The sequence below is a fragment of the Hemitrygon akajei genome, chromosome 5 (genome assembly GCF_048418815.1).
Source record: "Hemitrygon akajei chromosome 5, sHemAka1.3, whole genome shotgun sequence".
NCBI classification, from domain to species: domain Eukaryota; kingdom Metazoa; phylum Chordata; class Chondrichthyes; order Myliobatiformes; family Dasyatidae; genus Hemitrygon; species Hemitrygon akajei.
This window is the reverse complement of record NC_133128.1, coordinates 36,513,065-36,525,107: the sequence shown is the minus strand read 5'-3', so window position 1 is coordinate 36,525,107 and position 12,043 is coordinate 36,513,065. Positions and strand designations below refer to the sequence as shown.

Genomic DNA, 12,043 nt, shown 5'->3' with positions numbered 1-12,043 from the left:
GGGTGCCTCACACTGAAATACTTGTAAAGACCAACTGCAGAAGTATTGAGACCATGATCACCCAGTGTCAGCTGCAGTTGCTGGGGCATGTGTTAAGGATGCGTCTCCATGTCGGCTATCCCGTAGAGTGTTATACGGCCAGCTACATCACGGTCGACGCTCAGCTGCAGTGCCGAAGAACCGGTGTAAGGGTCAGATGAGGAATGCTTTAAGGAAGTGGACGATCAGAGCCGAGGACCCGGAGGATCCTGCTGCCGACCGTAACACTTGGCGAGAGCTGTGTAGGGGCGGATTTCGTATTCTGGAGATGGAAAGAACAACCAGAAGACAGCATAAGAGAGCCAGGAGAAATGCCGCCATAGTTGCCATCACTACCACCACTACCACATATACATGTCCCACTTGCAATAGAACTTGTGGGTCGAGAATAGGACTGTATAGTCATCAAAGTTCTCACCGTTAAAGGAGTGGACGTCGTCTTCGGATTCCGAAGGACAACCGAAGAAGATGAAAGCTATTGTGTCATCTGTTGATCAGTTTTGTTGAGTTGCAGGGAGTCCAGTGTGGGTGGTTGCATGCTGCAGATGTAATCTGAAAGCATTTGCTTATTATTGAGGTGAGTACCACAGTAGGCCAGACGCTCAGAGACAATTCCTTGCTCTTTTTTAGGAAGAGGAGCAATGGTGGAAGTTTTACGGCAGGAGCGCACTCTACTCTGTGAGGCGGAGAGAATAAAAATGTCTGTAAACACGTCTGCCATTTGTGCCGCGAACATCCTGAGTACCTGCCTTGGGATGCTGTCTGATCCCATAGCGTTGTGACTGTCTACACGTTGGATACTCCTGCGTACATCAGCCTCAGAGATTACCAAGCAGCAGGTGTCTTCAGTGGCTCTACACTGGGGCTCAGCGTAGGCAATATCTGATTGAGCACAAAAGAGATTTAGCTCATCTGGGTGAGAGGCAGTGGTGTTTGAGACTCCAATGTGTTTAGCTTTGAAGACTGTGATGTTGTGCAGACCTTGTCATAAGCTGCGTGTACTCTTGGTGGAGAGTGGTGTCTGGATCTTGTCCCTGTATTGTTTCAGTGCCTTGATGACTTTGCGCAGATCGTAGCTGTATTTCTTGTGTTCCTGTTGGTTTCTGACAATGTAGGCTCCGTGTCGTTCGATAAGTGCTGCTCACACGTAAATGTTGATCCAGGGTTTCTGGTTTGGATAGACCCTGACCGATTTCTGGGGGACAACATCCTCGATGGACGCCTAGATGAAACTCCTGACCCCTTCTGTGCATTCAGAGACATCCTCATCATGGAAGACATTCCAGCTTCCGGGTGTGCAGTCTTCAGGGTGCCGCTGGTCTTATACAGTTCCGTGAGAGACATGTCAGTATCAGCATGTTGTGGAATGTACACAGCTGTGATAATAACAGCCGAGAACTCCCTAGGCAGCCTGAAAGGTCTATCTACACAGTAGCATAAGGTACTGCAGATCCAGGGAAGAAACGATTTGAGGGCATGCAGGTTCTGAGGGTTACACCAAACATTATTGACCAGGAAACATACCCCACTTTCTTCACTCTTCCCAGAAATGTTTGTTGACCTGGTTGCCCGGAACATGATGAACCCAGAGGACTCGTGGCTTGATCAGATATCTCATCCATCAGTCAGGCCTCCACGAAGCACAAAATTTTACATTATTTTATTTCCCACTGATGGGATATTCTGGCTCTCAGTTTGCACAAATTATTGTCCAGGGAGTTAACGTTAGTCAGGAGTCGGCTGGGGAGTGGCAGCAAATTAGCACGCCATCTCAACTTCACCAGGACGCCGGCCCTTCTCCCTCGCCTCCGATGCTGATTCCAAGGTGGTGGTGGTGGTGTAATAACTGAGCCTCCCATTGATCGCGCAAGTGGGGATCCCTGTGTAGAAAAGGCATCACATGGTGAGTACGTGCCGTCTCCCTGATGTTTAGTAAAATCAGTTCATGATTGACTATCAGCTACTTGAACAAGAAATGCGAAGGAAATCGCAGAAATTAGCGGTACACTGTAAAGTTGGAACGGAGCTCACAATACGACCGCCGTACGCAGCTCCATCTTGAATGATAACGTTACAGATCAGTGATCTGAGATTCCAATGTGGGGTTGGGGGACTATTTCCCATCACCTAGTATGTTAGTGTATACCAGGTCTAGTGTATTTTCACGTTTTGTAGATAAATCAACATGCAGGTGGAATTTAGGCAGAACTGTGTTTAGGTTCGCATGGTCACAATCACCACTGACGGCACTATAGACCTCATGCAGTGCCTCCTCCGAATTAGCGGGGGGGGGGGGGGTGCAGTGTGATATATACAGCTACCAACATAATTGCAGTGAACTCCCTCTGTACATAAAACAGTCCGTACTTCATAAAAATGAAAGAATTGTCAAAAGTGTGACACCTTCCACTGAAATAATGAATTTCTTGAAAAATACAGAAGCAATTATACCATAATTAGTAGAATATTTACTTAATAATTCACGTATATATGCAATTGCATTGCGGCAGCCTCGGGAGCGACGAAAGCTATGGGAGTAAACAAAGACAGTAAATCTGGAGTGGAACCCCTAAAGTGGCTAAACATCCTTCCGGCAGCTCCTGAGGCCAAGCTGGTGTCAAACGTATTGCTTCATAATGTTTCCTTTGGACTACACGGGTGAGACAGAGAGAGTGGGATCTTGTCGATTGGGTACCTCAGGATCTCCATACCTTCCACCCGGGGTTGTGATGATGATCGTATCAATTCTCAGAATGAGAATCAGGTTTATTATCACCAGCATTAGTTGTGAAGTTTGTTAAATAAGCAGCGCAGTGCAATAGAAATTAGATTCTTGCTGGCACAGATCCTTCCTTCCTCTTCACCTCACTGCCTACATATCCAGACATGATGGAAGACTACAGAAATGAAAAATAACAGGAAATTATTGTCAATCAGAATAACAAGGGATATTTGATTTTAGTATTTCAAGGTATGTGTATCAGATAGGGGCTGGGTGGGAAAGGGAAGGCTGGTCTTTGTTAACAGCTACCACAACCACACATGTTTCTTGCTACTCTGTCCAAGCGTGGTCTCCAGCTCTCTCCTGTATTGATTGTTAGCCATTTTTATCTTCTCCTTCAACTTACCCTGCACGTTTCAATTCCTCCCTGTCTCTTGATCTAAAAGCTCTTCTTTTGTGATTCAGAAGAGCCTTCAGATCACTGCTGACCCATGGTTTGTTGTTGGGTAAGCAGCAAGCAGACCTTGATGGTATTTCAGTGTCCATAGAGAAGTTCATGTAGCCAGGGATGCAATCAGTAAGTCCGTTTCTGTCCATTAGTGTCCTCCGGATAAAGTTAACAAAGCACATTCCAGTCAGCAACCTGAAAGTAGCCCCTCAAGGCCTTGTTTACCTCTGGAGACCATTTATTTACTACCTTGATAGTAGGTTGCATTTGCAGTACTTCGGGCTTGGACGAGGGCATGAAAAGAACCGGAATGAGATCTGATCTTTCTACGGTGTGGGGGGGGGGGGGGTGAATGCTGTGGTGCTCTATGCATCTTTAGGATTTGCATACAAGTGAAGAGGTGTTTTATTTCCTCCTGTATAACACTCAACAATCTGATGGAATGTGGGTAGGGTTGTTGAAAGAGAGACATGGTTGAAGTTACCCGATACTGTAATGAACGCATTGCGGTTTAGTTTCCAGAGTCTTGCGATGGTATGAAGGTGATATTAAGGGATTTGGTGAGGTAATCCATGATGTGAACACTCAGAAACTTGGTGCACTTAACTCTCTCCACGGAGGAGCTATCTACTCACAGAGGTGGATGGATTATCTGCACCTTCCTGAAGTCCACAATGATTTATTATGTTTTCTCCATATTCAGGATTTAGTCATTCTTCTCGCACCAATCCACCAGCCGCTAAACTTCCTCTCTCTACTCCACCCCGTCAACGTTCTTGATGAGGCCAAGCACCGTTGCGGCATCCACAAACTTGATGACATGGTTTGAGCTGAATCCTATGACACAGTCACGCGTCAGCAGTGTGAACAGCAGTGGGCTGAGCACACAGCCTTGGGTAAATGCCGCCAGTGCTCAGCGTAAAGGGACAAGCGACATCGCTGCCCACAAGGATGGACTGTGGCCATACTGTTGAGAAGTTCAGTATCTAATTGCAGAGGGAGGTGTTGAGACAGCGAAGGCAGTTGCCCCACCGGTTCCTGGTGTATGATCGTGTTGACCACTGAACTCTATTCTATAATCAGCAGTCTGGCATATGAGACCGCTTTTTCCAAGTGGGACAGGGCAAGTGCAGGGCAGAGGCAGAGGCAGAGGTAAGGTTCCAGTGTAGCCAGGAGAAAGGCTTTAATGTGTTCTGTGACCAGCCGGTCAAAGCATTTCATAATGGTTGTTGTTAATGCCACTGAACGACGGTCATTTAGGCAAGTTGCTGTCCCCTTCTTTGGCACTGGAATGATGCTTGCTGTTTTGAAAACCGAGGGGACAATGAATTGTTTTAGAGAGATTTTAAATTGTGCAGTCTTTCAGAATCCAACCTGGTATATTATTGGCCCGCAGCTTTGCGAAGTTTGACTTTGGCCAGGGTCTTCCTCACCTCAACTTCAGCCGGACAGAATCTCTGCTCCCCTGGGGAAGGGGTGCCTTCCTCGCCAGCACTTTGTTCTGTACATCAAACCGGGCGTGGAAGACACTCAGCCTTTCAGCGAGTGAAACTTCCTGGTCATTGGCGCGCAGAGTAGACTTGTAGTCCGTAATCCTGTGAATTGCCTGCCACGTGCCACACGAGACTCTGGTATTGCAGAAGTGGTTGTAATTTCTCTGAGAATTCTCCCATTTTGCCTTCCTGATGGAGCGGGAAAACACAGTTCTTGCTTACCTGAGAGATGTCGTATATCCCAGTCTAAAAGCAACATCACGATCCCTCAGACATGCACAGACCCCTGCAGGAAGCCATGGTTTTTGATTTGTGCTCACCCGTGTGTATTTTGTGATGGCAACATCCTCAGTACATTTCTGTATGTAGCTGGTCACAGAATCACATATTCCTCGATGTTAACAGGGTTGCCAAAGGTAACAGCCTCCCTGAATGTTCTCCAGTTGACATTATCGAAGCAGTCCTGCAGTGCAGAGACTGCACCCTCAGGCCAGGTTTTCACCTCCTTTAGAATTAGTTTGATCAATTTGATCACTGGTTTGTATGCTGAGTTGACTTTATTACTTACATACTTCACCGACAAGAGGAGTAAAAATCTTGACGTTATATCTCCATCTAAATATGCAATGTGCAGTTTATATTAAATAATTCTACAACAGGACAGTCAATATAACAGAGAAATACAGTTGTATCAGCATGAATTAATCATTCTGATGGCCTGGTGGAAGAAGCTGTCCGGGAACCTGTTGGTCCTGGAGTTTATGATGCCCTACTGTTTCCGGGGTGATAGCAGCTGGAACAGTTTGTAGTTGGGGTGACTTGCGTCCCCAATGATACTTTTTACACACCTGTCTTTCCAAATGTCCTGTATTATGTTACGGTCACAACTACAGATGCGCTGGGCTCTCCACACCACTCTCCGCAGAGTCCTGCGAGTAACGCAGGTGCAGTTCTCATACCAGTCAGTGATACAGCCATGTCAAGATATTGTCAACTGTACCCCTGCGGAAAGTTCTTAGAATTTGGGGACGCATACCAAACTTCTTCAAATGCCGGAGTTGAAAGAAGTGCTGTTGTACTTTTTTTCACCACACAGCCAGTATGTGCAAATCACGAGATCCTCCGTGATGTGTATACCAAGGAACTTAAAGCTGCTCACCCTCTCAACCCCAGATCCATTGATGTCAATAGGAATTAGCCTGTCTCCATTCCTCCTGTAGTCCACAATCAGCTCCTTTGTTTTTGCGACTTTGAGGGAGAGGCTGTTTTCTTGACATCACTGTGTCAGTGTGATGACTTCTCTGTAGGCTGCCTCGTTATTAATTGAGATAAGACCAATCAATGTAGTATCATCTGCAAATTTAATTAGCAGATTGGAGCTGTGTGTGGCAGCGCAGTCATGGGTATACAGAGAGTAAAGGATGGGGCTTAGGACACAGCCCTGAGGGGCAACTGTTTTGAGAGTCAGAGGGGCAGAGATGAGCAAGCCCACTCTTACCACCTGCTGGCAATCTGACAGGTAGTCCCGGATCCAGCTGCCCAAGGCAGGGCGAAGGTTGAGGTCTCTGAGAAGCCCTATAAGAATCAGATGAAGAATGCTTTAAGGAAGTGCAAGATCAGACCCGAGGTTCTGAAGGATGTTGCTACCGACCGTAACACTTGGCGACAGCTGTGTAGCGACGGATTTCGTATTCTGGAAATGGAAAGAACAACCAGAAGACAGAATAAGACAGCCAGAAGAAATGTCGCCATAGTTGCCATCGCTACCACCACTACCACATATACATGTCCCACTTGCAATAGAACTTGAGGGTCGAGGATAAGACTGGATAGTCATCAAAGGTCTCACAGTTAAAGGAGTGGACGTCGTCATCCGATTCCGAAGGACAACCGAAGAAGATGAAAGCTATTGTGTTATCTGTTGATCAGTTTTGTTGAATTACAGGGAGTCCAGTGTGGGTGGTTGCATACTGCAGATGTAATCTGAAAGCATTTGCTTATTATTGAGGTGAGTACCACAGTACGCCAGACGCTCAGAGACAATATCTTGCTCTTTTTTAGGAAGAGGAGCAATGGTGGAAGTTTTGCGGCAGGAGCGCACTCTACTCTGTGAGGCGGAGAGAATAAAAATGTCTGTAAACACATCTGCCATTTGTGCCGCGAACATCCTGAGTACCTGCCTTGGGATGCTGTCTGATCCCATAACGTTGTGACTGTCTACACGTTGGATACTCCTGCGTACATCAGCCTCAGAGATTACCAAGCAGCAGGTGTCTTCAGTGGCTCTACACTGGGACTCAGCGTTGGCAATATCTCATTGAACACAAAAGAGATTTAGCTCATCTGGGTGAGAGGCAGTGGTGTTTGAAACTCCAATATGTTTAGCTTTGAAGACTGTGATGTTGTGCAGACCTTGTCATAAGCTGCGTGTACTCTTGGTGGAGAGTGGTGTCTGGATCTTCTCCCTGTATTGTTGTTTCAATGCCTTGATGACTTTGCGCAGATGGTAGCTGCATTTCTTGAGTTCCTGTTGGTTTCTGACAATGTAAGCTCTGTGTCGTTCGATAAGTGCTGCTCAAACGTAAATGTTGATCCAGGGTTTCTGGTTTGGATAGACCCTGACCGATTTCTGGGGGACAACATCCTCGATGGACGTCTAGATGAAACTCCTGACCCCTTCCGTGCATTCAGAGACATCCTCATCATGGAAGACATTCCAGCTTCCGGGTGTGCAGTCTTCAGGTTGCCGCTGGTCTTATACAGTTCTGTGAGAGCCATGTCAGAAATGAGGATGCTGTCCAAATTGCATGCCATCTTGGACAATGTCTCCCATCCACTTCATAATGTACTGGTTAGGCACAGGAGTACGTTCAACTAGAGACACCTTCCACCAAATGCAACACTGAACGGCATAGAAAGTCATTCCTGCCTATGGCCATCAAACTTTACAACTCCCCCCTCGGAGTGTCAGACACCCTGAGCCAATAGGCTGGTCCTGGACTTATTTCCACTTGGAATAATTTACTTATTATTATTTAATTATTTATGGTTCTGTATTGCTGTATTTCTACACTATTCTTGGTTGGTGCGACTGTAAAGAAACCCAGTTTCCGTCGAGATCAATAAAATATCTCTGTCTGTCTGCCTATCTGTATCAGCATGTGGTGGAATGTACACAGCTGTGAACTCCCCAGGCAGCCAGAAATGTCTGCCTACACAGTAGCACAAGGTACTGCAGATCCGGAGAACAAAGGTTTTGATGGCACGCTTGTTCTGAGGGTCACACCCAGCATTATTGACCATGAAACATACCCTACCTCCTTTACTCTTCCCAGAAATGTTTGTTGACCTGGCTGCCCGGAACAGGATGAACCCAGGGGACTCGTGGCATGATTAGATATTTCATCCATCAGTCAGGTCTCCACAAAGCACAACATTTTACACTCTTTTATTTCCCACTGATGGGAGATTCTGGCTCTAAGTTCGCACAAATTATTGTCAGGGAGTGAACACTATAGACCTCATGCAGTGCCTCGTCCGCATTAGCGGGGGTAGGCAGGGTGATAATTACAGCTACCAACATAATTGCAGTGAACTCCCTCTGTACATAAAACGGCCCGTACTTCATAAAAATAAAATAAATGTCAAAAGTGTGACACCTTCCGCTGAAAGTATGAATTTCCTGAAAAATACAGAAGCAATTGTATCATAATTAGTGGAATATTCACTTAACAATTCACGTATATATGCAATTGCATTGCGGCAGCCTCGGGAGCGACGAAAGCTATGGGAGTAAACCAAGACAGTAAATCTGGAGTGGAAACCCTAAAGTGGCTAAACATCCTTCCGGCAGCTCCTGCGGCCAAGCTGGTGCCAAACGTATTGCTTCATAAGGTTTCATTTGGGCTACACGGGTGAGACAGAGAGAGAGGGACCTTGTCGATTGGGTATCTCAGGATCTCCACACCTTCCACCCAGGCTTGTGATGATGATCGTCATCACTCATTCTCCTTTGAGACAGACGGATGCCAACCAAACATATGCAATTAGAAAGAAACAGAAGCAATCGTGGGGAAGTTAAGTTAGAAGAAAAATATCAAGTTTCTGAATCAGAATCAAGCCTATTATCACCAGCATTAGTCTTAAAATTTGTTAAATAAGCAGCGCAGTGCAACAGAAAGCATAATAAAAAAGAGAAAAAAGAACAGAAAACAAGGAACTCAATTACAGGACACGCATATTTAATAGATGAAATATCATGCAAAAAACAGAAATAATATATATTTTTAAAGTGAGGTAGTGTTCAAGGTTTCAATGTCCATTTAGGACTCAGATGGCAGAGGGGAAGAAGTTGTTCCTGAATCGCAGAGTCGGTGCCTTCAGGCTTATGTACCCACATCAAACATTGTAGAGGTTGTTTGCTTCTATTTAGGAGAAATTAGACTCTTGCGGGCACAGATCCTCCCTTTCTCTTCACCTCACTGCCCACTTTTCCAGACATGACAGAAGACTACAGAAATGAAAAATAACAGGAAATTATTGTCAATCAGAATAACAAGGGGTATTTGGTTTCAGTATTTCAAGTTATGTGTATCAGATAGGGGCTGAGTGGGAAAGGGAAGGCTGGTCTTTGTTAACAGCTACCACAACCACACTTTTTTCTTGCTACTCTGTCTAAGCGTGTTCTCCAGCTCTCTCCTGTATTGATTGTTAGTCACTTTAATCTTCTCCTTCAACTTACCCTGCACGTTTCAATTCCTCCCTGTCTCTTGATCTATATGCTCTTTTTTGTGATTCAGAAGAGCCTTCAAATCACTGCTGACCCATGGTTTGTTGTTGGGGAAGCAGCAAACAGACCTTGATGGTATTTCAGTGTCCACAGAGAAGTTCATGTAGCCAGGGATGCAATCAGTTAGTCCGTTTCTGTCCATTAGTGTCCTCCGGATAAGGTTAACAAAGCACATTCCAGTTAGCAACCTGAAAGTAGCCCTTCAAGGCCTTGATTGCCTCTGGAGACCATTTATTTACTACCTTGATAGTAGGTTGCATTTGCAGTACTTCGGGCTTAGACAAGGGCATGAAAAGAATCGGGATGTGATCTGATCTTTCTGCGGTGGGGGGGGGGGGTGGTGGTGGGGCTGTTGTGGCGCTCTATGCATCTTTAGGATTTGCATACAAGAGAGGTGGTGTTTTATTTCCTCCTGAATAACATTCGACAATCTGATGGAATGTGGGTAGGGTTGTTGAAACAGAGACATGGTTGAAGTCTCCGGATACTGCAATGAACGCATTGGGGTTTAGTTTCCAGAGACTTGCGATGGTATGAAGGTGATATTAAAGGATTTGGTGACGTAATCCATGATGTGAACTCTCAGCAACTTGGTGCACTTAACTCTATCCACGGAGGAGCCATGTACCCACAGAGGTGGATGGATTATCTGCACCTTCCTGAAGTCCACAATGATTTATTTTATTTTCTCCATATTCAGGATTTAGTCATTCCTCTCGCACCAATCCACCAGCTGCTATACTTCCTCTCTCTACTCCACCCCGTCAACGTTCTTGATGCGGCCAACCACTGTTGCTGCATCCACAAACTTGATGACATTGTTTGAGCTGAATCCTGTGACACAGTCACGCGTCAGCAGTGTGAACAGCAGTGTGCTGAGTACGCAGCCTTGGGAAAATGCCGCCAGTACTCAGCGTAAAGGAACAATCGACATCGCGGCTAACAAGAACGGACTGTGGCCAAACTGTTGAGAAGTTCAGTATCTAATTGCAGAGGGAGGTGTTGAGAACCAGCGAAGGCAGTTTCCCCACCGGTTTCAGGTGTATGATGGTGTTAACAACTGAACTCTATTCTATAAAGAGCAGTCCGGCATATGAGACACCTTTTTCCACGTGGGACAGGGCAAGTGGAGGGCAGAGGCAGAGGCAGAGTCAGAGGTAAGGGTCCAGTGTAGCCAGGAGTAAAGCTTTAATGTGCTCTGTGACCAGACGGTCAAAGCATTTCATACTGGTTGTTGTTAATGCCACTGAACGACGGTCATTTAGGCAGGTCACTGTCTCCTTCTTTGGCACTGGAATGATGCTTATTGCTTTGAAAACCGTGGGGACAATGGATTGTTTTAGAGATTTTAAATATATCCGTTAACAGCGGTGCGCAGTCTTTCAGAATCCAACCTGGTATATTATCGGCCCCGCAGGTTTGCGAGGGTTGACTCTGGCCAGGGTCTTCCTCACCTCAGTTTCAGCCGGCCAGAATCTCTGCTCCCCTGGGGAAGGGGTGCCTTCCTCGCCAGCACTTTGTTCTGTACATCAAACCGGGCGTGGTAGACTCTCAGCCTTTCAGCGGGTGAAACATCCTGGTCACTGGCGCGCAGAGTAGCCTTCTGGACCGTAATCCTGTGAATTCCCTGTTACTTGCCACACGAGACTCTGGTTTTGCAGAAATGGTTGTAAGTTCTCTGAGAATGCACCCAATTTGCCTTCCTAATGGAGCGGGAAAACACAGTTCTTGCTTTCCTGAGAGATGACGCATCTCCCAGTCTGAAAGCAACATCCCAATCCCTCAGCCATGAACAGACCCCTGCAGAAAGCCATTATTTCTGATTTGCCCTCACCCGTGTGCGTTTTGTGATGGTAAAATCCTCAGTACACTTCTCTATGTAGCTGGTCACAGAATCCATTTTTTCTTCGATGTTAATAAGGTTTGCTATAGATAACAGCCGACCTGAATATTCTCCTGTTCAAATTATCGAAATAGTCCTGCAGTGCAGAGACTGCACCCTCATTCCAGGTTTTCACCTCTTTTAGAACTAGTTTGACCCATTTGATCACTGGTTTGCATGCTGGAATTATTGAATTGGATTGACTGTATTATTTATATCCTTCATATACAAGAGGAGTAAAAATCTTGATGTTACATCTCCATATAAATGTGCAATGTGCAATTTATAATAAATGGCATTGCAATAGGACAGTCAATACAACAGAGAAGTACAGTTGTATCAGCATAAATCAATCAGTCTGATGGCCTGGTGGAAGAAGCTGTCCCGGAGCCTGTTGGACCTGGATTTATGCTGCGGTACTGTTTCCAGGGTGGTTGCAGCTGGAACAGTTTGTGGTTGGGGTGTCATATGTCCACAAAGATAGTTTTACATACCCCTCTTTGTAAATGTCCTGAATCATGGGAAGTTCACAACTACAGATGTGCTGGGCTCCGCACCACTCTCTGCAGAGTCCTTCGATTAAGGGAGGTACAGTTCTCATACAAGGCCGCGATGCAGCCATGTCAGGATGCTCTCAACTGTGTCGCTGCAGAAAGTTATTAGAATTTGG

General features: G+C 45.8%; 1 protein-coding gene across 1 annotated transcript in view; it reads right to left on the bottom strand.

Annotated features, from left to right (window-relative positions):
• Nucleotides 1-224: 224 nt before the first annotated feature.
• Nucleotides 225-12,043, bottom strand: part of LOC140727196 (NXPE family member 3-like) — a 71,045-nt gene continuing 59,226 nt past the window's right edge. The window contains 6 exon segments of the mRNA XM_073044464.1: nucleotides 225-301; nucleotides 458-526; nucleotides 625-921; nucleotides 6,354-6,395; nucleotides 6,719-6,809; nucleotides 8,223-8,384. Of these exon segments, the coding sequence (XP_072900565.1) occupies nucleotides 225-301; nucleotides 458-526; nucleotides 625-921; nucleotides 6,354-6,395; nucleotides 6,719-6,809; nucleotides 8,223-8,384 (738 nt within the window).